General features: G+C 38.1%; 1 protein-coding gene across 4 annotated transcripts in view; it reads right to left on the reverse strand.

The window, feature by feature from the left end:
• The window catches only part of SLC39A10 (solute carrier family 39 member 10), a 64,050-nt gene that overhangs the window by 31,572 nt on the left and 7,023 nt on the right, over positions 1 to 25,455 (reverse strand). For 2 of the 4 annotated variants that reach the window (XM_075070041.1, XM_032803634.2), the window contains exons 2-5: positions 9,503 to 10,555; positions 7,146 to 7,353; positions 2,197 to 2,366; positions 578 to 796 (exon numbers count right to left, since the gene is read on the reverse strand). In XM_075070041.1, the coding sequence (XP_074926142.1) occupies positions 578 to 796; positions 2,197 to 2,366; positions 7,146 to 7,353; positions 9,503 to 10,555 (1,650 nt within the window). Of the gene's footprint in view, positions 1 to 577; positions 797 to 2,196; positions 2,367 to 7,145; positions 7,354 to 9,502; positions 10,556 to 13,186; positions 13,228 to 25,455 lie in introns of those variants that run through there. The other 2 variants (XM_032803633.2, XM_075070042.1) reach the window with 2 other exon arrangements.

Below are 25,455 nucleotides of genomic sequence, written 5' to 3' on the forward strand. Positions count from 1 at the left end.
ATTAATTGAATACACTACAAGGAGTACAGCTCCCTCAGCTGAATGTGTCAGTAATCCCTCTTAAAATAAGACAGCCTGTCACTTAAGTCAGCCTATTTACTAGGTACAGATCTGACACCTATTACTGTAGTATCTGAATGTTCCATATACTTCAGTTCACATTTTCGCAAGCAGATCACCTGATTCTGGAAGAACATGCTGTGATCCTTATTTGCTTAAGCACTCCTCAGACATCATCTTGTCTAGTGCTAGTCTGTTATGACTTATGTGGAGGAGACAATTCAAGATATCCAAATCTTGTGGATGAGAACAGAGTCATTTACAGCTGGAAAAGCAATCCCTTATAGTAAAGGGTCCAGTCAAGTTTTTCACATACTATCAATAGTTAATAGAAAATAGGTAAGTAACAGCTAATAGTTTTTACGAAACATTCAAACTGCACCATTCAGAGTGCTTTCCAAGTAGAGTATTTAAGAATTTATCTTTCTAAGAAAATCTCTGGTTTTTTTATAGGATGCAATTTGACCAAGTATTATCTTAAATGACGGCATGGAGAATGAGAAAATGTGGCACATACCTTTTGTTTGTTGTAGTGCTTAAACATTCTTATACAGTGTTCAATGATGAACAAAAGATAAATGCCGGCAAGAGCTACGAGCCCTTTCAATACTGCATCATATTTTTCCAGAAAGCTTTCATTTCCTGTTCCATGCCCATGGGAATGTCCATGAGAATGTCTGTGCTCGTGAATATGACTGTGGTCCTCATGGTGACTGTGGTTATGGCCTCCTTGCGACTATTAGGAAAAAAAAAAAAAGGCACAGTGTGAATTTACAATTTCAGTAAACTGAAGTGACTTCAGGTCCATATGACGTGTGATGTTGTGCTGCTAAAAAAAAAAATACTACCAAAAACCCATTCAAAAAAAAAAAGTCTCTTTCCTTCAGAAAAGGTCCATCAAATATAGTAACTGCTTCATTGAAAGACCTGCCTTCAATGGCTACCAATAGAAACATTCCCCCCAGAGAGGTTTCAGCAAGGCAGTTAGAAGGACAGACTTCAGTTCCTTTATACCACTCAGGTGTGAAGCAAACTAACTGTAAATCTGGCCCTGCTCATTAACTAAGGGCATGGCTACACCCGCAGCAGCGCTTTGAAGTGCGAGTGTGGTCACGGCGCCAGCGCTGGGAAAGAGCTCTCCCAGCACTGCAGGTATTCCACCTCCCCAAGGGGATAAGCTTACGGTGCTGGGAGCCGTGCTTCCAGCGCTGGGGCACTGTTTACACTGGCATTTTACAGCGCTGTAACTTGCTGCGCTCAGGGTTGTGTTTTTTCACACTCCTGAGCGAGAAAGTTGCAGCGCTGTAAAGCGCCAGTGTAGCCCAGGCCTAAGCTTAAAATAACCAGTTAACGTACAAGAGTCGATTATTCTTACAGTTCCTGAATTGTTAGCAGCAATAACAATCCAACAACTTTAGTTCTAACCCAAAACACACGTCCAAAAACTCTTATCAACACATACATCCCTAGAAGATGTATATCATGGATTATGCAAAGTAAACAATACGTGAACTTTATAGTCTAGGGCCAAAGAAGTTTGTAGAATACATTCTCTCCATTTTCTCCTTTCAAATAAATGTTAATATTCTGCAACTCATTAAAACCGCATTTTCCTTGGATTTATGAGCAATTTCCTGGTAATACTCCTGAGGAGTTAGATTTTCTGCAATATATAAACCCAAACAAAATAAGGACGAGGCACAGTTTATAACAAAAAAGATCCAAAACCAGGTTTACATCCTTGTTACTAAAAGCACATACAAAAAATATTCAGTTGGGAACTGGTAACTTGTGACCCATCCTCATGAGTTTTCAAACCAGAATCCTCCCAAAGTACCTTTCCAAAATTTCGGAAACCAGAAGTTTCAAGAAGAAACAAAAATAGGAAGTCTACAACATTTATCATGGGTATTGAAAAATTCAGCATATTCTTGATACTTCAGTAGTTTTAACACTCCCATGTTTTTTAAAGAAACACACAGAGGTCAAATTAATTTAACAAGATGCTGCTTTAAAATTTCCTTTACAGTCCCAATCTACAGCCCAATCAATGAGCATAACAAATAATCAGTGTTGATATTGATATTGAATAGTCCTCTGGGAATTTTAAAATCTGTGTGTGGGAGTGGTACTTACATGTGGCAACAGATGGAGCAGTGCATCTCCACTCAGTGTTCCAACGGCAAGAGCAACCAGGAAGGTTAGAAGGAATCTGAAGCACCCCTGGTTAATGATGGGTATCAAGATCACACCTAGCAAGGAGAGCAGGCTAATGACAGTGATAGAAATGATACCACAAAGCCAGGCTGTAGGAGAGAAAAAATTAATACAGAATGGTTTATCAACAGAACATGAAGACAACTCCTATAAGTGATGAATGACATTCTATTAACTGATAAGAAAGTGATCTGTCAACCTAAATTGTGCCTTGATAAACGTCCAAAATGCTTAAAAATGTAAGAAGCAAGCCCATACAGAACCATTATAGTTAAGCATTTATCACTATTTCTCGTTACAAACTCAAGTTTTCAGGGCTTTTATAATTTGTCTATTAAAACCTTTTAAACAATGTTTTCACTTCTCTGAGAAAGTTTTAGGGCCAAATTCTATTCTCACGCCAAGCACTGCAGATTATATTGGTGCAAGAAATCAGAATTTAGCCCCTGATTTGTTTAGCAAGCAGTTAATACTTTGTGGGCTAGAGACTTTTTGCATTTACAAAAGTAGTGAGAATTTGATCATCTATTTTACTGCAATATTTTAATATGGAAAGAAATAAAATCTTTTATTTATTCCCTTTATCTTTTGTTACACAGGTAAACAGTGTTCAAAGGTTTATTTCAACAATAAAACATGCTAAAGGGCATTAAAGAAGCCAATTAGCTAGGAGAGCACTAGACTTCAGTTATTCTTCCTAATGCAGAGTTGCAAAAGCTTGGTTCTCTAGTCCATTAATTAAACATATAAAAACACAAAGGAGCAGAAAGATAGTAAGCTAAAAGAAATGAGGCTATGTTTTATGGACATTTCCTACCTGCCACTAATTTTAACAAGATTTTTATCCAAGATTTGTGTGGAAGAGAGAGACTTCTCCTCTGCCAGATGATGGTTGCTCCTTATCTGACACACTATTTTTATATATACAACTTTCAGCTACGAAAAAGAAACAAGGCCCAGCCTTTGATGGAGAAAATTTAAAAGTTAACTCTAATCCCACTCCCAAAGTTTAAAGCTGTTTTCCAGCAATAAAGATGCCAGGAAAGCTTCAAGATGTACATAAGACAAAAGTACTAAAAAAATAAAAGAAAGAAAGAAAATGGGCTTATTAAATTGCTGAAATGGAAATTTGCTTTTAAGGGAATTATATCCTTTGACTCCCTACCCCCTCTCCTCACCTATAGGTCATCCCCCAGAATAACTGATATATTTTTGTTTCAATTTGTTCAAATTGAGAGGAATCCCAGCCCCTCCTGAATTCATCTTTTAACTAAAAGCAGAATTCACTTGATTACATTTGAGGGAGGGAATGAAGATGGAAAGACAAGACTAGGAGTATAGGGAGAGAAGGAAATGTTCTGCACAATTACCAGACCAGCACTTGACAGCAGATGGTGCTGATGCAGTGTCTTCTGCACCAGAGCTAGTGGTGGGGTGATGACTGAAATCCATTGAGGTCCTCCTCCCTTAGCCCTTCAGGCCTGGGAAAATAAAGAGCCCAGACCTCACCCTCTCTTGACTAGCAGCCACAGGAGGAAGGTTTCATTATTCCTTTCACTGCTGATGGATATATCCCAGAGGTGATGTGGGGTGGGAGGGGTTACATCACACACACACTCCATTGCATGGTTACATGGTCTGGCCAGGCCCCGCCCCCCTTTGCCAGGAGAGGCAGAGGAACTGCTAGGAGGTCCATAGAGGGGCCATGGCTTTCCACGAGGAGAGGGGCTGCCAGGGAGGCATGACTTGAGTGGTTTCAGGGTCATGCCTCCCCTATCAGCAAGCATGGGTCATCTGTGATCCAGCCCTTCATTAGAGCCATTCTTGTAACATTTACATAATCTTGACTTTTTTACCTTTGAGTTTGTTTTGATAACAAGTTAATAGCTGCTATCCTAGAACAGCTTTTTCTGTATTCCAGAGTGCATGCTCATTCCTTATATTGTGCAAATAAAAATTGTAACTGTAATAGATGTTACATCCTCACCCACTCCCTTACCTCAGTTCAAAGAACATTATTAAGGCTGAAAAGTCAAGCACTCAGGAGTAAGGAAATCCCAGAATTAAGGTTGTCTGTGCAACCTTAATTTGGCCCCCTTGTATGTACACATGATAAGCTTTCACTGGGTAAACTAGTAGTATTCATTGAAAGACAGGAATTACAAAGTTGCGGCAAGAAGGAAACTGGATCTTCTTTGGAGTTACATAACCAATTACTAAGAGCAAAAGAAAGGGCTGAAAAGCATCTTTAAAACATACTCCTAGTGCTAGTGCTAGTCTCACTCTAGCCACACTGAATGAGACAACAGAAGACAAACAGAAAGCTTCACATCATTATCTAATCAAGCTGCCCTGCCTCAAGCCCAAACGGTTTTACAAATAACAAAGGAGTTTGTTTGCAGACAACCCCAAACCAGCAATTCACAGACCATTACATTCAACTGGCAAATGTTTTATCTGTATTCAAGATATCAGATGCCATAAGAAGTGCTAAATGTTTGCAATGAGCTTCACTTATTTTTTAAATTAGGTCACTCAAAATGGTAAAGGTCTTCAAGCTTAGGTATTCATCAGCTCTCTTTCTTATTACTGAAATAGAAAATACTTTCTTTCAAAAAGAAGCGCTCATCCACGGAAGCTTTGTAATTTAGCTTGGCTCAAAGCATGTATAAGATGACAGTTTTCCACACTGTTTCAACATTTTAATTGGTAGAAAATGCTTAGCGGCCTTTTCACAAACCCTCCTGATAATTAAGCTAGGGTCAACTCTGACTAAAATGAGCCTACCTTGTGAAACAAACAATCTGCTACCATACCCACCACATAGCACATTTGGTTTATAGCAATCTTTGAACAAAGTTAATGAAGTAGTAGCTGTGTCACTATGGGAGATTTATATAGAACAAGTTAACCTTTCTTAATGATGCTGCAGTCATTAAAAATAATGACTAGAAGGGCACCCTTCCCAACAATTATTAACATCTATCAGGACACAATTAATACAAGCTTGATTTTTTTTTACCATTCTAATAAGCACCTGCAATCAACTAACCAATACTCACTACTAGTAACTGTGACAAAGTGGGAATAATCTGTAACATTTTTATGAATCCTAAATGTGCCTCAGTTTCCCTGTGCATTGCTACCACATGAGTGCAAAAGCATTAACACTGCCCCTGGAACAGCACAGAAGACAGTAGGTGTGTTGGTGTCTGGATGGAATGAATAGAATCATTAAGGAACTGGCTGAAACCAACCCAAATCAACTGAGTCCAGCATGACAAACGGAAGCCCCAAGGACTGAACAATGCACACCTAAAAAGAGGAAACTCCAGCAGGTGGGACATGCAAACTGAGCTGGAGAACAAGGCATCAGGTGACTGGAAGAAGGGTAGTCCTTTTGGAGGAACTCAGTGACACAGACCGGAGACAACGAAGGGAGACACAGGGACAGAGCCAGGAATGGAATCCATTACAGGTTGGCTGGGTCACCACGGCACTGGCTTGGCCAGGATGGACTATAGCTTAACTTTTGCCTCTCTGTGCCAACCTAAGGACTTTCAGATTCTGTGGACAGGTGACTAATAAAATGGCTACCTTGTTCTGGGCGGCTGACAGTACTTCTAAGTAAAATTAAGCCTCATTCTCAAATGTTAGGATTTAATTCTGACATTTGAGACTTCTATCGCAAGATCATGAGTGAGGATTAATTTTACACAGAAATTGCAACTCTCATGTTCAATTTGTGAGATTTGGCATATCTGTAGCCCAGACCCTGTGACTGACAATATCTTTATTTTCAAAACAAAGGCAATTTCCCTCAATTTTTTTTAAGATGATAATTATGCCTACTGGAAATACTACAGTTCCATTAGACTCTATGGGTAATGGCCACAGTAAACCCTAATTAAAAAGACAATCCTTGTTAGGACATCAAAACAACAGATTACAACTTTAAAGTATTTTTAAGTTTAAAAACCATTAGAAAAGGGCTACTTAGCTTAACTTCAAAAAAAGGGAAGAAAAGCCTATATTGTTTTTTTCACAAAGTAAAGTGAAGAATTTAAAAAAAATGCCTTTGAGGAATTTCATTGGGGAATTCTCCAACATGTATTACAAAACCATCAGCAGTGAAATGAAATGAAAAACATTTTATTTTGATACTATGAAATGACATTAAATCACAGAAGTGTAAACTGTAACCAGAAACCATCAATTAAATTCTCTCAGCTTACTACATCAAAATTGTTGATTTTGCAAAATAAGATCAATGCTAGAACTGAAGTGGAAGGAGAGGTTACTTTCCCTGTACAGTACCTCAAGTTCTTTGAGATGTGTCCCCCTATGTGTGCACCACATCAGGGTGTGCATACGCCTGTACGCTACTGATCAGAGATTTTCCCATCAGCAGTGTCCACCGGACTGCACATGTACCCTAGACACCGTCGTGCCCCGATATGAGGGTATATTGGGGAGGGGCGGGGGAGAGGGGCTTTATCATGGCAGCAGGAGAACACAGCTGCACTCCAGCCACATTTCCTCTCAACTGCTACTTCCCCTAAGTCTGAGAGTGTATTTATCTCAATTTTAATTTACAAAACAAGATCAGTTGTCAAGTTTCAACCATTCTTTTACTGTGAAATCTACCTTGTCATATGAATTAATATTCAAATAAAATGAAACACTAATTAAAAAAAAAAAAAAAAAAACCCACTGAATTCCTTATGTACGGATTTATCTGAGTTTGTATAGCACTTAGCATAGTGGGGTCCTGGTCCATGACCAGGACTTGGAGGCACTACGATAATACAAACCAAATAAATAACAGAGTCAAAACATTCTCTAAGAGCATATGGATACTATCTTACCTGATGCACCTATTTTATCCTTATTCGTAGTTGCTTCACTTTTATCTTTTTTCATGTCTTCAACCAGCAAATTATCATAATGCTCAATACAAAGTCTTCTGTCAATCTGATACAGCAATGCAGGGCACAGGTACGTAAACAAGTCAGGAGATATTGGAGAGTTGGTTCCAAGACCATAGTACCACAGTAGTTGAGTGACATTTAAACACTGAAAGGAATTTATGCAACAAATTAAACATGTAGAAGTGATTTCACTAAAGAATATGCAGCTGTTGAAAATTAAAGAGTTTGTTTGCTGCTTAGAAATTCATTCTGAAGGTTTGCACAGAAAAGGGAGAAATGTTGACCAATAACATGTCACCTTTGAAACACAGATGTATACTAAACCGGGGGGGGAAAAAAGAGGCTATGAAACTATACATAAAAATACAGCCTCCAATGTTCAGCAGTATTTAATGTCACTGAAAATAAATATCATTTTTCAATTACATGGGAAGATCAATGAAAAGCAGCAGTACAAACAATGCCTGCCATGAGAAAGAGAGCATAACCCTGAAATAAGAATCCCATCATTTCTCAACTCCCTGCTGCATGTTTGGTGTTTTCACTTTAAATGTAATTCTAAAATTGATTATGTAGTCCATAGTGCATTGTTCTGTTTAGTACTTTAAATCAATAAAACTTTTTTTGCGAGTTAAAGGAGAAAGATTAACATCAAGGATTAATGGGAATGAACAGTTAATGGCCTTTGGAGAGAGGTAAAGAAGCAAAAATGAAAATGGGAAGGAGTATGAAGAGACAACTATACACTATATAGTATAGAACAGGGGTCGGCAACCTTTCAGAAGTGGTGTGCCGAGTCTTCATTTATTCACTCTGATTTAAGGTTTTTTAGAAGGTCTATCAGGCTATATATTCTATAACTAAACTAGTGTTATATTGTAAAATAAACTAGGTTTTCAAAATGTTTAAGAAGCTTCATTTAAAACGAAATTAAAATGTTGATCTTATGCCGCCGGCTCGCTCAGCCCGCTGCTGGTCTGGGGTTCTGTTCACCTAGGCCAGCAGCGGGCTTAGCGTGGCCTGCGGCCGGGACTCCAGCTGGCAAGGGTCCAGCAGCCAGAACCCCAGACCGGCAGTGGGCTGTGTGGGGCCGGCGGCCGGGATCCCAGACCAGCAGTGGACTGAGCCGCTCAGCCTACTGCTGCTCAGGGGTCCCGGCCACCGGCTCCTGCCAGCCGGGATCCTGACTGCCAGATCTGCTCAGCCCACTGCCAGTCTAGGGTCCCGGTCCTGCCCACATACAGTGGGTACCTACCTTCTCCCTGGTTCTGGCCCATTCTCTTCCTCTCTCTGCACTGAGCTGAGGATGGGAGCAAACTGAGGACAGGGCTGGAGGTGAAGGGTCTGGCCAGGAGCTAGAATGAGGGAGGGGGCCCTGAGCACTGTGCACGTGGCAGCCTGGCTCCAGTTGAGCGGGGAGTGTGTCTGCCTCCCTGCGGAGCCAAACACTGCCCCACGGGACCGCGCAGCCCCAGTCCCTAGAGCACTGTGCGCACGGCGGCAGGGCTCAAGAGAAGGGGGAAGGGGCCGGCGGCTTGCTCCACTCAGCCAGGTGCTCCAGTCCGGAAGTGCGGACCCCGCAGCTTGCCACGGCGCCAGAAGAGTGGGGGCATTTGCCCACCTCGTGCACATGCCTATGCTTCTGCTCCCTGCCCCCATGGTGGGAGTGGAGGGCAGAGGAGAGCGGGCTGGGCTGGGCAGGATTTTTAATGGCACACTTGAATCCTGGCATGCAGCAGTGTGCCATTAAAAATCGGCTCGCATGCCGTCTTTGGCACACGTGTCATAGGTTGCCGACCCCTGGTATAGAAGCTAGACTTTATTTAGTGATACATTTACTTTATTTCATCCGCCATAGTTTATGACCATAAAGATTGAAATTGGGGACATGTTGAGGACAGACTGAAAAGCATCTATGTCAAAAAGGTCTTTGAAAATCATTATAGATGTAAGAGGTTTAGGAGGACTTGTAAAATGATATTTATGAAACCTGTATAAGAAAAAATAATTCTAAATATATGAAATGTTATATACTTAGCATGAAGATTTAGGACATTTGAAGCATCTCACAAATGTGGAGACAGAGGAGATAGAGTAAAGACAAAACAGGGGATGGAAAATCATGCAGTTGAGCTAAAACTGTAGTAGTAAACTTCTTAGTGCTTTTATACTGTTACTTAGATTGTGTGTAACAGTCATACTCATTTATTAGTACTAGTTTTGTCTGTGAGTACTACTCTTCTTATAGTGTCACAATAATAATTATGTGCATCCCAGCTCTAGTTTATACTCACCTCTTCACGTTGATGTTCATCCTCACTGTGATCCTTGTGACTATGCGTTGAAAAGATGTTTCTTACACTAATCTGTTTATGAGGCGCTTCACGCTTGCTGGTATGGCGATGTCCATCCTCGTTACCAGGAGTAGGATCTTGGTGTCTATGACCGGTGGCCTGGTCATTACGGCGTACATGTGAGTGAGATGTATCGTCTACACGATCATGTTTATTAACATGATTGTGCTTATGCTGATCACCTGGATCATGGTCTTGAGCAAAATCTTGTGCAGTATCTACTGATGTCTCACTGAATTTCTTTCCCTTTCGCCTGTTCTTATGTGTGTGTAGTTTTCTCTCAGGTTGTTCTTGGGTAGTGTTTGTCTCTGCTGAAGGTTCATGGCTTGGCTCTCCATGTTCATTCTGACTGACTGAATCATTATGAGTATGATGAGTACCATTATGGTCAAGATGATGATGATGATGGTGGTGGTGGTGGCGATTGTTGTCATGAACACGCTTAATGGCAGGTTTCACTGATGACTCTATTGTGTCTTTTTCAGGGTCACATTTATAGTTTCTCTTTGTAGATACACCATTCACAGTTTGGTTTTCTGGACTTGAGTGGCTACGAGAATGAGGATGGTTATGAGAATGAGAATGCTTTCCTTCTTGTACTTCTAAAGCATCCAAGTGGGAAACATGATCATGGCCAATATCCTCATGATTAATCTCCACTACTTTTAACTCTCCAAGACCAAGGCTTGTTAGCAGTTTTTCAAGACCAAAAAATGACAATCTTCCATTTTGACCATAATGGATAAAAAGTTTTTCAATGTAGTATTTTTGTTTATTTTCAGCTTCCAGCACTGAAAGTCTACTTGGTGAGGATTCTGCTCCTCCATTCTGGAGACATGGTGCCTCCGAGATCTGACAGTCATTATGGTTGTGTACATGGCTCTCTTTAGGGCCATGGCCATCTTCATGGCAATGGTTGCATTGATGAAAGATAAATGTCAGCAAACAAATGAAGCAAAATTTTGAGTGCATATGTACCTTCATCTCTGTTTCCTATGAAAAACACAAAAGAAAACACTTAAAATGAAAAAAAAAAAAAGCTATTTAAATATTTCCAATGCAACCAACTCTGTACCTGTATGTAAATCTTATCTTGATAAAAAAGCTTTAAATCAATAAAATTATGAACTAAAAACACCCACAAACACCCACACCCTCTAGTATTGTCTATGAAAGCCTCTGCTCATGTATTTATATTTGTGGAGCCTACTTTGTTATAGGCTATTTGAAAACTAATATATAGCAGAAATTCAAAGTCTTTATACCGTCCATACAGTGATGAGGTTTCAAGAAAAATATCTGCATTTAAATAATGAAAAATGACAAAAAACAGTAATTATGTTGCACATATAGTTACGAATGCACCTCTATACCATAGCACCTTCCAATCACAGGATATGTTTCACTGTCATTTATGAAGATACATGGGGCACCCACCAGCACAGATACAAAGTTGTATGCAACCACAGTGATCACTTTAGTTGATAGTGCCCACAGAATAATTTAGCCAGGAGGTCCTGGTAAACCTTGGTCACGAGCCTTATAGCACTGACACAGAAGTCCCAGTTCTGTTATACCTTGTTTTAAGAAAAGAAAAGTACTGCTGAAAGCTTCCATGCCCATAGAAGAGTGTGGCGAATAGGAGTCCTGACAGTTGAGTTTTCCATCATAGAATCATAGAATCAAAAGGTTGGAAGGGACCTCATGAGGTCATCTAGTCCAACCCCCTGCTAAAGGCAGGACCATTTTCCCTAAATAATCCCAGCCAGGGTGCGGTCTAGCCGGACCTTAAATAGCTCTAAAGATGGAGATTCTACCACCTCCCTAGGTAACCCATTCCAATACTTCACCACTCTCCTAGTCAGAAAGTTTTTTCTAATATCCAGCCTCGACTTCCGCAACTGCAACTTCAAACCATTGCTCCTTGTTCTGTCCTCCGTCACCACTGAGAACAGCCTAGCTCCCTCCTCCTTGGAGCATCCCTTCAAGTAGTTGAAGGTTGCTATCAAATCCCCCCTTAGTCTTCTCTTCTGCAGGCTAAATAAGCCCAGTTCCTTCAGTCTCTCTTCATAAGTCATGTGCTCCAGTCCTCTAATCATTTTTGTTGCCCTCCGCTGGACTCTCTCCAATTGTTCCACGTCCTTTTTGTAGTGTGGCGCCCAAAACTGGACACAATATTCCAGATGCGGCCTCACCAGTGCCGAATAGAGGGGAATAATCACATCCCTCGATCTGCTGGCAACACTCCTACTAATACAGCCCAATATGCTATTAGCCTTTTTGGCTACAAGAGCACACTGTAGGCTCATGTTCAACTTTCCATCTACCGTAACCCCAAGATCCTTTTCTTCAGCATTGCCAATGCAGCAAACACTGAAGATATTCTTCTGTTGGCCTCCTGCAGAGCATACATGTGCACTGAAATCCCCCAAAAAGCTCATTCCTACCCCACTCCCAGCCCCACAGACATGAAAGGTGAAGATTCAACCTCATGAGAGCTTCCAGTGGCTCCAGCTTTAGAAGCAAAAAATTTGACATAATGCCAGTCTACCTACAACCATAGAGTTTGAAGGAAATGCGTGAGGAAGATGCTTCTGCATTAGAATGGGATTCCAGATTTTGGTTCTAATAAAATTTTGTTAAGAACTTCATAATAAATTGTAGTTGGAATTTTATAAAACAACTGTTCCATCACCTGTCTAGAATGATAATATGATCTGTCATTTAATCAAATACCCATCAATTTTTAAGTCATTTGGTCAAATGCCCAGAACCACCTCCAGCAACCCTTAGAGAGGAACAATCTGTCTTCTGATCCCATCCCTGCACTGGGACGAATCTGACCCACAGAGATCAAATCTGTCAATAAGATGGGTAATTTTCACATAGCCAACTTTCTGACTCATAGAATCATTTAAAAGTGTCATTAATGCCCTATGTATACACACTCATCTATTTAAGGTTTTGTATTGGTGTCCACCATAATGATGTTCAAGCACTTTCTCAGGTTACCACACTGGCAAAAGTGATACCTCTGGCAGGCTTCTTTGGCTCTTCTGCCCTCTCCATTTACAGAAAGCTCCGCTTGGAGTATTTGTTTTGGGGAAGAATTGAGGGACCATAGTTGTGGGAAGAAATAAGTTGTTATAAATGTCATTCTGGGTATAGTGGTGTCAAGTATATTTCCCCCCATTTGAACTTTAGCGTCCAAAAGTGGGGACCTGCATGGACTCTTCTAAGCTTAATACCTAGCTTAGATCTGATAGCGCTGCCACCAGCCAAAATATAGTGTTTGGCACACTTTCTGTTCCCCCAAAACCTTCCCTGGGGAACCCAAGACCCAAACCCCATGGGTCTTAAAACAAGGAGAAATAAACCATCCCCCCTTCTTTCCCCCTCACAGACTTTCCCCTCCCTGGGTTACCCTGAGAGGCTACACTGATCCAAACTCCTTGGATCTTAAAACAGAGAGGAATGAACCTTCCCCCTCCCCTCCCCCCCACCAATCCCTGGTGAGTTCAGACCCAAACAGAGGTAAAAATCCTTCCAGCAAAATACACATACACATTTACAAGTTAAGAAAACAAACATAAGACTAATCCGCCTTTTCTATCTAGTACTTACTATTTTGAACATGAGAGACTGGTTCAGAAAGATTGGAGAAAGACCTGGTTGCACGTCTGGTCCCTCTTAGCCCCAAGAGCGAACAATGAACAAAACAAAAAGCACAAAGACTTCCCTCTGCCAAGATCTGAAAGTACCTTGTCCCCCCATTGTTCCTCTGGTCAAGTGTCAGCCAGGTTCACTGAGCTTCTTAACCTTTTACAGGTAAAAGAGACATTAACCCTTAACCATCTGTTTATGACAAGTGGAAAGGTTTCTTCAAAGAGGAAGGCTTGCAGTATGGTCACATTTTGTGTTACTGTGATTTCCTTGAGAAGATCATTTCACAGTTGCGACCCTTTAACCAAGAAAGCTTTACCTCTGGCTCTCACATGCTTCATTCTGGACTTGTAATCTGCTTTGAGCCAGAAAAGCACAAGTGTATCTGAGTGGGCTAGATCCTCAGGTGAAGTAAATCAACATAGCTCCATTGATTTAAATGGATTTACACCAACTAATGATCTGGCCCAATCCCGCAAATGTAGTCAAGACCTGTTAAATTTGAAGATTAGATCCAAGGTCTTGATCAGGCAGCAAAGGCAGGCATGGAGCCAACAGAGGGAATGGAAGACAAGGAAAGATGAAAAGAGGCAGGGAATCACATTCTGCTCAAGCTGGAGTCTTTGCAAAAATAAAAACAAAGCCCTCAATAATTATTTGTTTTAAAAATTTAATATACAACTGAAGATAATGTCTAACAAAGAATAGGCTGTTTAAGTCTATTAATGCAGAAGGCTCTTTGTGATTAGAATTTTTTTCTTGTTTACAATCAGAGTCCGTCTATCTATTAAAGCACAAAGGGATATCAAAACTCTCCCTCTTCTTTAAAATATGATCAAAACTAAAATATTCCTACAAGGAAATTCATGTCTAAAGCATGATCATAATCCTCTCCCCAGCCCTGTGACCTTTTTCATGTGACTATCACATACAGTGCTACTAATACATGATGCAAGTCATGCATCTCTAAAGGTGGTGGTTAGTATTGACTGACACCTCTTTCTGAGAAGATAAACAGTTTAAGTGACCTGTGATCATAACCTGATGCCAATATAAGCTCACCAAATCACCCATGTAAATCTGCTTCATTTCTGAAGTTCCAGCACCTGGCATTAACAACCATAAAATTATTTAAAGTCAGGATCAATAAATACTCAACTGAAAAATAAAACTCCTAATGAAGTATTTATATTATGTACAAGTCTCAATACATGGACGAGAGGAGCTTACAAGTCTCAAGCATAAAAACATTATTATTTATTCTGTTCCAAATTTTTAGTCTATATACAGCAGCAGCTCTGAATCTTTTTTTAAAATTACGTTGTTTTTACCATCAGGCCCTATTTTTATCACAGAAAATATGCTCTGATCCCAGCCCCACACAATAGTTATATGTTCATATATATAAAATGCTATAATACTAAAGTATGTATATGTTCTAACACATTTCAATGGGATGAAGGGGTTTGTCTGTGCACCTAGCTTATTCCAACATGGAAAAATTGACTGAAACTGGTCTGCAAATCTCCCCAGGAGTATAAGGGCACAAGATGGGGGGGAGGAGGAGGAGAGGGAGAACAGACTGGAAGAAAGAATAGGCTTAAGAAGCTCAATGGAAAGCTCCTGTCTGAATCCTTGGGCACCTCCAAAACAGACACATTATTAACACTGATTGCAAAATTACAACTTATGATTCAGGCTGACGAACTAAAATAGAATAAAATAAAATAAAATTTGGTTTCCACCACCTATCCTAGAGTACAGGAATGTAACAAGTGATTACGTGTTAGGCATCCCCCACAGAGTAGGCTCACCCTCCCTAGTTTTGTATTGGCAATGACAACCTAGGTTGTGTCCTCTGGGTAGAGGTTCTAAATTGTTTAGTACAGGATTCTTCCAGCAACTTATTTATGATTAAGTCCCTAGGCTCCACAGTAAAAATAATTTGTTATGAATGGCTGTCTAAAAGGAAATTGGGATTTAGGGACAGGAGAAATACAGGCACAGATAATTGTAGGATAAGCAGGTATCAGTAGGAAAATATTTTTCTATTAAAAAACAAATTCAAGTTTACACAAAATAGAGATACATTTCTTAATATTATTTTAAAATGAAATTTACAATTCTATGCCAAATTAACAAAGATCTTGCAATGTTCTTAATAGACTATAAAAGAAAGACTTGAAAGAGGTTGCTACCTGCTAGCCAAGATCTCAGCACAAATAGTGATGTTATATAAATGCACAAAGCAAACAAACTGAAATAAATGTTTTCTATATTTTTCAGTTATAGAAGTCCTAGGCAGAAATTCTGTTAGTGTGGTTTTTTAAAGTTGACTGTGACTCTTTAAAAACAGAGAAAGTACTGTGGAAACTGCTCATAGCAATCAAAATGGTAATCCCTTATAATTGTAAAGAGGTGATGACTTAGTAGGAACTAGAAACTTGATTTCACTTCAACAGTTTACATCCAGTTTAAGTAGGTTTGCCCATGACCTAGTCCACTGTGTGTGTTCTCACTCATTTATTTCCTTTTGTGTTTTGTCATTGCATAGGCAATACAATTCCATGGATCTGGCTTGGTAGCAGAGACATTCCACATGGTAAGAGAGATGGGGAATCAAATTTTAATAATTACTATATATACATTATTTTAGATTAAAAATCTTAATGTCTAAATTTAAAAAGGAAATATTTAGAAGTTACTTCACTAATGAATGTCAGTCTACATCTTACTGTTGCAATTTCTTGACACATTCAGATCACATATTGCTGTTCTTGTTTGGCTTTTAAGTGGATTCTTAAGGGTGACACTTCAAAAACAAATATGGATCTTATTTTCAACTTTCTAAATGTCAAACTTATAACAAAGACAGAATCATTAATTTGTATCACACCAGGGCTTAGTTATTCTGAAGACAAGTGATTTAAAAAAAACACACAAAAAAAACCTATAAATAGAAAGGAATACACTACTACTGAAAACCATTATAGGAAATTCATTTAAAATGAGTCAACTTACAGTTTTAGTTTAGTTTATGAAGTCTTTGGCTGATACAAATTTTTGGATATACCATTAGGAAAAAATATTTTCTACAAATGTAAAAACAGTTAAATATTATATCTGATTTTACTCTATTTCCCACCTATCTCCTGCATTTTCTGCCCTTGTTTTCAGTGAAACTGGTTGCGGATTTATGTAATATTCATTTGAAGACCTACAATTCAGTAGGAGGGGCACTTCAAAAGAACAGGCCACTAACTAAATGTTCCAAGTTGTAATACCAGATAAAACCTAGAACAGGTAGGAAGCATTTATGCATAACTAAATATGCCATGAACATTTAAAAAGATTAAAATGTGAAGTATTTGAAACGCAAAGTGTCCCAAGCAGAAAAGAAAACTGATTTTAAATAAACCCAGATAGCAATCTGTTAGCCCAAATTGTTACATTTTATTTTAATTAAAGAAAACTACCCCAGCTACCTAAAAATTACCCATAATTAATCCACTGAGTATGTGGCCCCCTTAGAGCTATATTCAAACAATACAATAACTGCAAGTTATGTTTTTGATTGTTTCGAGTTCTTTCTTCCACTAGCAGCTGTGCATATTGATTTGAGCATTAGAGTCTCAAAGTCTTTCATATATAACCAGTAACATGTGCACTGCACAAGTGTCATTAATGGATAATTTATGGGGTTGGTCTTACTACCAGCTTCCTCTAGAAACAAGGCTACTCCAAGGCTCATTTATTAATTCTTATATAGAGAAAACTGGTAAAATTATAAACAAAAGTTCCGAAAGGCCCCAAAGATCATGTTAGGAGTACTGTAAAACAGATAATCTCTTACCACTGTTAAAACTGTCACAATATTGATGCTTTGTCTCCAGACAGGAATTATTTCTCATGGAATTAGTCAAATTTCTAGATCCTAATAGAGCACTCATACTTTCAGATAAGGAAAAGTGAAGTTTGTAGTTTCCTACCCTTAACTGTGGGAATATTCCCCCCCCCCCACTCCAAAAAAAACAAAAAACAAAAAAATCACTAGGTCATCTGATGGAGCTACACCATTTGAGAATCTAGCACTTACCCTGCTTTTACAGTACACCAGTCACGAGACGATCTCCCCACCTCTAAAATTTATGAAGAGTAAAGCCAGCTACCAGAAAATAACAAAATTTTGAGCAGACATAATTATCCATTCTGTATGGCAAATGTGGGTTCTGCGCATGAGCAGATGGACTTGGAGGTGTAACTGAGGGATTAAAAAGGTGAGGTAAACTAACTGGTGAAGTGGGAAAAGAATAATTTGTTTAATTAGGAAAATACTTGGGAGACAATAATTAACATAGTGTTTGGAAGCATACTTTGTAGCCTTGTAGTGCTAAAACATTCGAAAGCAAAAAGTGTCAACATTCTAGTGTCTTATAATGCTCTGTCAAAAGCTTAGTGCTCATGTATGTGTTATTTAAGAATGTGAACCATAACTACATGTGCTGTAAATAAATAATTTGTATCAATTAACAGAGCAACAGATTAAAAGCAGTTCCTTGAGTTAGATGGTCACTTCAGAATGACTACAGTATGTGATAACTACCACATTAGTAACAATGCTAGAGGGGTTTCCTACTCAAGATTATAGAAAAGAGTTTTCCTCAATTCTAAACTAGATTCATGAATGTTGCCACTACTTATAAAAAATAATGGAGATATTTTTATTTTCTCATCAGTAGTGGGAACTGTTGTACATGAATTATTTCACAGGAAAGGCAGCACTGTCTTAGGCATGTGTTTAATTCTTATATGCCTCCATTGTTGCAGTTTAAGAATAAAAACACTATCAAAACCTTCAAATATATATATCGTAAGACTTACAGACTGTAAGTGCTAAATACATTTTCTTGTATAACTGTACATTCAGTAAGACTATGATCCAGCTAAGCACTTAAGCAAGTGATTAGCACCAATGACTTCAGGAAAATTTTTCAAAAATGACTTCAAGCTCCTATGTGCAAAAATCACTTTTGAAAATGGGACTTTAGGCTTTGATCCAGTAAGTTCCTAATGATTATGGTGTACAATATATATAGATATCTGTTTGCAAATTAAAGGGTATAAGCTATAGCCACCACTACTACCTCATTGCTCCAACAGATACACAGTAGAAGCTCAGAGCTACGAACTGTATGTAACCTGTCAACCACACACCTCATTTGGAATTGGAAGTACAGAGACAGCAGCAGAGATTAAAAAAAGGCAAAAACAGTACAGTACTGTGTTAAATGTAACTACTAAAAAAATAAAGGGAGTTTATAAAAAGATTTGACCAAGTACGGAAACTGTTTCTGTCCTTGTTTTATTTAAATTAAGATGGTTAAAAGCAGTATTTTTCTGCACAGTAAAATTTCAAAGCTGTATTAAGTCAATGCTCAGTTGTAAACTTTTGACAGAATAATGTTTTGTTCAGAGTTACGAACATTTCAGAGTTATGAACAACCTCGATTCCTGAGGTATTTGTAACTCTCAGGTTCTGCTACTTATTAAAAAAAATTAACACCATCACTGCCACATATTTTGAGATTAGTTTTAAAGTCATAATTTAGATGCTCGTATGGTTTTTATATCATAGTACTGAGTGTCTCAGTCTTTTTAATATATTTATCCTCACAGCACCCCTGTGGGGATAGAATGTATAATTATCCCCAATTTCCAGATGGAGAACTGAAGCTGACTTGCTTAAAATCACAGGAAATTTTAGGCAGAGCAAAGAACTGAACCTGGGTCTTCTGAATCCCAGACTAACACCTTAATCATAACTACTGGGACATCTTTCTGCTCTACAGGTTATCAAAGCACTAAAAAACCCTCCTCACACACTGCCATCCAGGCCTAAGACTTACAACCTACAAGAGTCACATTATTTCATCCTGGAGCTCCTATAAGTAAAGGCTGATGGTTATTACAAAAGTTGTGTACCAAACCTTTATTAATCACAACTCATTTCAACTCATTTCACCCCAACATCTGACAACCTCCAGGGCCATATGATTACTGTAAAATATCTTCAATCTTCTTAGCTCCATTTTAGTGAAGATTATTTTAAAAAGCCTTAGGGTTACCATTTCAGGATTGTGCTAGAACTGTACAAGGCAAGTGTTTATTCTGGTCTCACTTCTTTGCCCCTATGCACCCACAATGCAAGTGCAACTTCACTTAAACGTTACTTCTTGCCATATTCAGTAACAGAACACAGAACTTTGAAGGGACACAACTGAAAAGTCATCATCTGAAAATGTTATATCTACTATAGTTACTTGTAACACATAGGATTACTGGAGCCAAAAGATGGCAAAGAACTCTATTTTTCAGTGTGTTTACTTTGTGCACCTGAGCACTTTGGGTCTGGTGAATTTCAGTGTTTCTCCCTGTATAGTTAGTATCTCCCTTTCTGAAATGAACTCTATAAATATCAACAGTGAAGCAAGAAACTTACACACATTTTGAAAAAGAATTTTCTTTTAAAAATAAATTGGAAAAAATCCTAACAGAGCATCAGTCAATTTAAAAAAACATTCAAGTTGAGCATTTCTTTAACTAGGCAACTACCTATGTGGACTTTCCATGGGCCCATCACCATGTTATGGTACATTCTATTGCCACACATCATGATTGGCTGGAAAAAGCATGTTAAACAATGCATTATGATTAAGGCTGCGAGTCTTTCATGTAGGTCACGGATTCTGTGACTTCCATGACTTCCGCAGCTGCAGTGGTTGGCGTGCCTGACCCCAGGGCCACTAGAGCAGTTGGGGTTGTCCTGGGGCCAGCTGCACTGGCTACTGCTCCGGTGGCCCCAGGCACCGGTCCAGCAGCAGCAGTGGCAGGGCCCGGGCTGCCCCCCACCTGGTGGAGTGGCACTGGGGCCATGCACCACCACCACCCCTGCCGCCATGAGGAGTGGCAGCGGGGCCATGGGCTCCCCCCCGCATGAGCAGTGGCAACAAGGTCTCCTTGAGCTGCCCTCTTCCGGGTGTGGTGGCAGTGGGGCCCCAGGCTGCCTCCACAAAATATAAGCAGCAACAACCGCTGGAGCACCCCCCCCACCCATCCCAGATTAAGTTAGCGGTATTTTTAGACTTTTTGGTTACTGCCCATGACGTGTCCTTGACCTTTACTAAAAATACCTGTGACTAAATTGTAGCCTTAATTATGATTAGTTAGCTTATATGAAAAATTTGGAAAGAAATATCTGTAAGATAATTTGATGCATCTATTCTAGACTAGTCTTCTGCATGTAATTTGATCCACTGTAAATGGCTGGCTTATACAGTAATTACAATTCTGTATATTCATTTAATGCTTCTGGTAGCACTCTATGATAAGAGTCCAAAGGGCCAGATATGAATTGCCTCTCTCTTCACTATGATCATGTTTTTTAAAGGATTTTGGTTCCCCAAAGCTACGTGCTGAACTGATTCCATGTCATCATGGTAACTGCATGGAAATATTTCCTCTTCTACTCCCAGAGCCACTTAACTCTGTCTCTTCCCTACTTCAGTCATTATTTTCCACTTTGGGGAAAACTTCTGCTTTCCTCTCAACTTTGCATGATTCTGTCTCCTACTCCAAGACCAGATGAAATGTCTAGTCTATTTTCATACAATTTTATTAGTGATTCAATCCAGTTTTATAGGGAAAGACACCTGTTCACTAAGTCTCCAATACTTTGACAGTACCAGACAGTGGTTCCCAGTGCAAAGCCTGGCATTAATAATTTTAGTCAATGATAACTGAATAGGTACTGGTCAACAGGCTGTTCCTGACAATTTTGGACAGAAATTAAATCAATAAATTCAAGTATTTTTGTTTCAGCAGAACATAAAGACGTGTTATAATTAACGTGTACAATGTGTAGTTCATTTCCTTCTTTTTAAAGATAGATAATTGGCAAGATTATTTAAAAAACGAGTCAAATGTGTTAGCAGAGCAAAAATACCCCAAGTGAGCAGGAGCTTTCAAAGCTATATTCCATACATATGCCATGTTTAAAACCCTGCCTTATCTTTTTGTTTTCATATCACTTACACTATGGACCAAGTTCCTGCTTTGAAAGAGATCCCCATAAGCTCTTCATTGATGTCATACTTACCATGAAACTTGGCAAAGGCTGGAGTCTGATCATAACTTGAGTGGCATGTGTGCTATTTATTACAATATTGAATACAATATTATAATTTGAAAGCTTTTTTAAACAAAAAATATTTAAGAATACTAGAACTTTAACATTAACTGCTTTCTATTATTCTAAACTTTATTATTATTCTGTAGGTAGACTCTTCTCTACTACAGTTTCAGGATAACAGAAAACAGTAAAGATCTTGTTGAAATGTCACGCCAAGTTGCAAATAGCAAATCAGAAAGGCCTGGATATCATGGATTTTCTTTTAAAAAACAGGGAGGGGTTTTCTGTTTATTTTTTGTCCCTTAATTATTTCCCCTTATTATTTAGAGCATACCACAGTTTTCTACAGTTCTCTTGTGTGTCAAATGCATTTGCAAATCATCTTTAGAAGTGTTTTAAATCAATCGTTTAAAGTAAACCGTAGCATCTGATGGTAATTTTGCTATTTGCTATTACAAAATTCAAACACATGATTATGAGCATTGTAAGCTATCCAAGGTAAATGCAAAACATAATTGTCTGTCTGTCCCACCTTTCTGAAAAATCCTACAGATTATATCTACTGTATATAAGCCTATAATTTCATTAACTAATGCCAACTGAAAAGTAAAACAGATGGTTCAAACAACAGTAGTAAATTGGTAGACTAAGTCAAACTGGTCAGCAGAAAAATTATACTCCATGGAAAAATTTGTCTGAAAGAAATTGAAGTAGGTATGTTCAATCTGGATTGATAACCTTTTTTTTAACGAGTTAAATAAGGTTTATTTTAAAAATAAGCCTATTAAAATTAGATTGGAAGTTAACAACCCATGTTAAGGCCTAAATCTATTAAAATCATTTAAATTAAATACAAAAAAAATCTAGTACATATTTGCTGCCAAGTTTTAAAGAAAGTTAAACAACTAAAATGGTGAAGTCACTGGCTACACACCTGAAACCAGAGTTTGTTGAAACTGCTAAACCAACTTTCTACAGCGGTAACCCTCTTCCACAGGTGCAGAGAATATTTTCTTCATTTCAATGTATTCAACTAGTTCAGTTGACTAGTTCACTCAAAGCTAAGAAGTCAATTGGAGTTGAAAAAAGGAGAAAAGCCTGTTTTCTTCTTCCAATCTATGAATAAAAACTGAGTGTGAAAGAATGAGATTTACTACTTCTAAAATCTTGAAGGACATTGATCAGAAATAATCAGTTCAATTCACTAACTTCTGGCAATATTTCCTTTATTTAATAAATCACTTAATTTTAAATACAAAAACGTTTTGATAAAAGTTTTTTCTTATGTTTCCAGCTCATTTAATAAAAATCAATTACAATGCTTTTGTGCAACTGAATTTATGTTTCCATCCAAATCAAGCTTAACACTAATCACAAGTAAAAAATTAATTACCACATTATTCACCTTCTTCTAAAATAGTAAAAAATGTAAAAATTACATGTATGGTAAGTTATATAATCGTTTAAATAAATGTGTATTGTCATGGCTGGCAAAAAGTTAGCATCCAAATTTAATGCAATGGTTATATTTCATTGCAAATCAACATATTTTAATGATTACCAGCCAATGAGAATTAACTTTCCTTTAGGAAAAATAAATAAAAAGTACAAATGTAAAACATGATTAAAACTGATTATGTAAATCAAGGTTTCCTGATTGCTGATTTAAATCATGATAAAAACTGGTAATGTAAATTGCTTTGATTTAAATCAATCCGCCCTGTGTCAATCTTTATGATGCTATCAAATGTTTCACATAAAGAATCTTTTTAATGTATGTCCACACTCATCTAACGTTTAGTCTAATTGTTACATATAAATGATATTACAGTCTGACCTTGAGAAGTGCTGAGCTCTTTCAACTTCCACTGGAGTCAAGGATGCTTAACAGCTTGTGGGAGGTGCTCAGCTCCTGAGAGTATCACACCCATATTTTCTGATTTGTATACATATTAACGTGCATAACAGGAATTTATAGAGCCACTTCATTAACTTTTTGTGCTATCTGTTCACTCAAATAATTTGTCCCTTTCCTCATTCTGCATCACTGACAGATTAAAGTTACAACCTGTTCCTCTGCATAGGTCATCTATTTGGAGTAGAAACAGCAAATGTCTAGCTACTGAGACCTTAGTCCTCAGTTGGACTTTGACTCCAAGGTTTGGAAAAATCCCATAACCTGATGCCCTAGATAATTGTGTTATGGTTCGACTACTATTTTTAGTAATTTCACATGCCTAGCAGATTATCATATCTTCAGCCAACATAATAGTGCGTCAAGTACAAAGTGTAAAAAATAATAAGAGACAAAAGTCACCTCAGATTCTCTTACTGTCTCATATTTTCTCATTAATGATTTAAATAAAGAAATTCTCAATTAAGCTGTTTGTATTTTCTGCATCATTCAGATTGCACCTTTACAGGTAAAGTAAATTCAGTATTAAAAAAGTTACCTTTCTGGGTACATGGTAGCAGGAGAAAATTTCTTGGATAGCACTTTGGTCATGACCAAGCAGTCAAAGGAAAGTATTTGCTGAAGGCATCAGAAATTCAAACGTCCTTCTCCACCTCCCCCTTACCCACCCATCCAAAAGGGTATGTGGACTAGGGTTGAAAAGCGTGCTCAGAGAAAAGCATAATACATCAGGGGTCATCATGGTGTTCTTTCATCACTACTGGAAGCTACTGTAAAGCACAAGATTACATAAATGATGCTGACCAAAATTAAGTAATAATCCCAGAATTGTTCTGTCCCTTGTGTATTTGTCTAACATTTATCTGACACACAGCTAGGTATATGCCTGCTTCATTGAATTGAAATAAGTCTCTCTCTCTTTGAGAATCCCCTTGTTATAATATATAATTAACATCTTGCCTTAGAAGGTAGTTTCAAACCTATATTGTGAATTTATAGTAAGCAATCAAGTTACAGTAAAAGAGTAACCTAAATTTCAGTAGACGCTGCCAGAACACTCTCTGAGGAAATGACACTTTGTATATTTCAATTTTACTACTAGATTGAAAATGTAATAATAGTATATTGGTTTTTAACTCCAAAAATGCAACTGTGCTTCTTTCCTCGTTCAATTTTGATATGCATTAACTGGAAGCACTTACTTTAAAAAAATACATTCTACACATCATACAAAAAATTAGTGCCCCTTAATAAATTAAGTTTTATTACTTTTTGAGCCAACATTCCTGTCCAAAGATTAAAAGTACCATTATTCTTTGCTCTCTTAAGAAAAATGTTAAATCAACATCTGTAGCCCTTTTACACCGGAAACCCTGAAAAGGAGCGCCAGAAGTCAAAGAATGTCTTTTGAAGACAGATAAAGTATTTTTACAATATTTAACTAGAACCACTTACTTGTGGTGTAATACAATCATTTTATACCATTAATTTAATTATACAAGTACAAAATAAAAACACTTATTTTTAAGTATACAATTAACAATAATTAGCTGAAGCTACTGTCATTTTTAAAAGTCTTAAAACATCTCTTTACCTTAACTCATCCCACTAAGAGCATTCATGCAGTTTCTTAATTCCAAGCATTATAAACCGTTTTACACATTCCTCTCTGCATTTATTCAAACATATCATGCACTCAGTGAAGTCACTTGACATAATATTGCTATATTAGTTTGTGCCATTAGATTGTGCCATGAATCCACTAAACAAAAAATGAACTTCTGTTGGTATTTTAGATTTGTACACTTCAAGAGTCAGAAATGCATATACCTTCCTCATGATTAAGAGTCTATGAATTCTAGTAACACAATATGTTTTGTCTTATTTTATGTACACTCCTCTCATGCTATAGTAATGAGTCTCAATACAAGAACCAAGTAAGAGACTTTCCCTGCGATGAAAATGTGAACAAAATAACCAAATGTACAATATATTCACAAACAGTTAGACCAGGGGTAGGCAACCTATGGCACGTGTACCAAAGGCGTCACGTGAGCTGATTTTCAGTGGCACTCACACTGCCCGGGTCCTGGCCACTGGTCCATGAGGGCTCTGCAATTTAATGAA

This window comes from Chelonoidis abingdonii, chromosome 10 (genome assembly GCF_003597395.2).
Source record: "Chelonoidis abingdonii isolate Lonesome George chromosome 10, CheloAbing_2.0, whole genome shotgun sequence".
NCBI lineage: Eukaryota > Metazoa > Chordata > Testudines > Testudinidae > Chelonoidis > Chelonoidis abingdonii.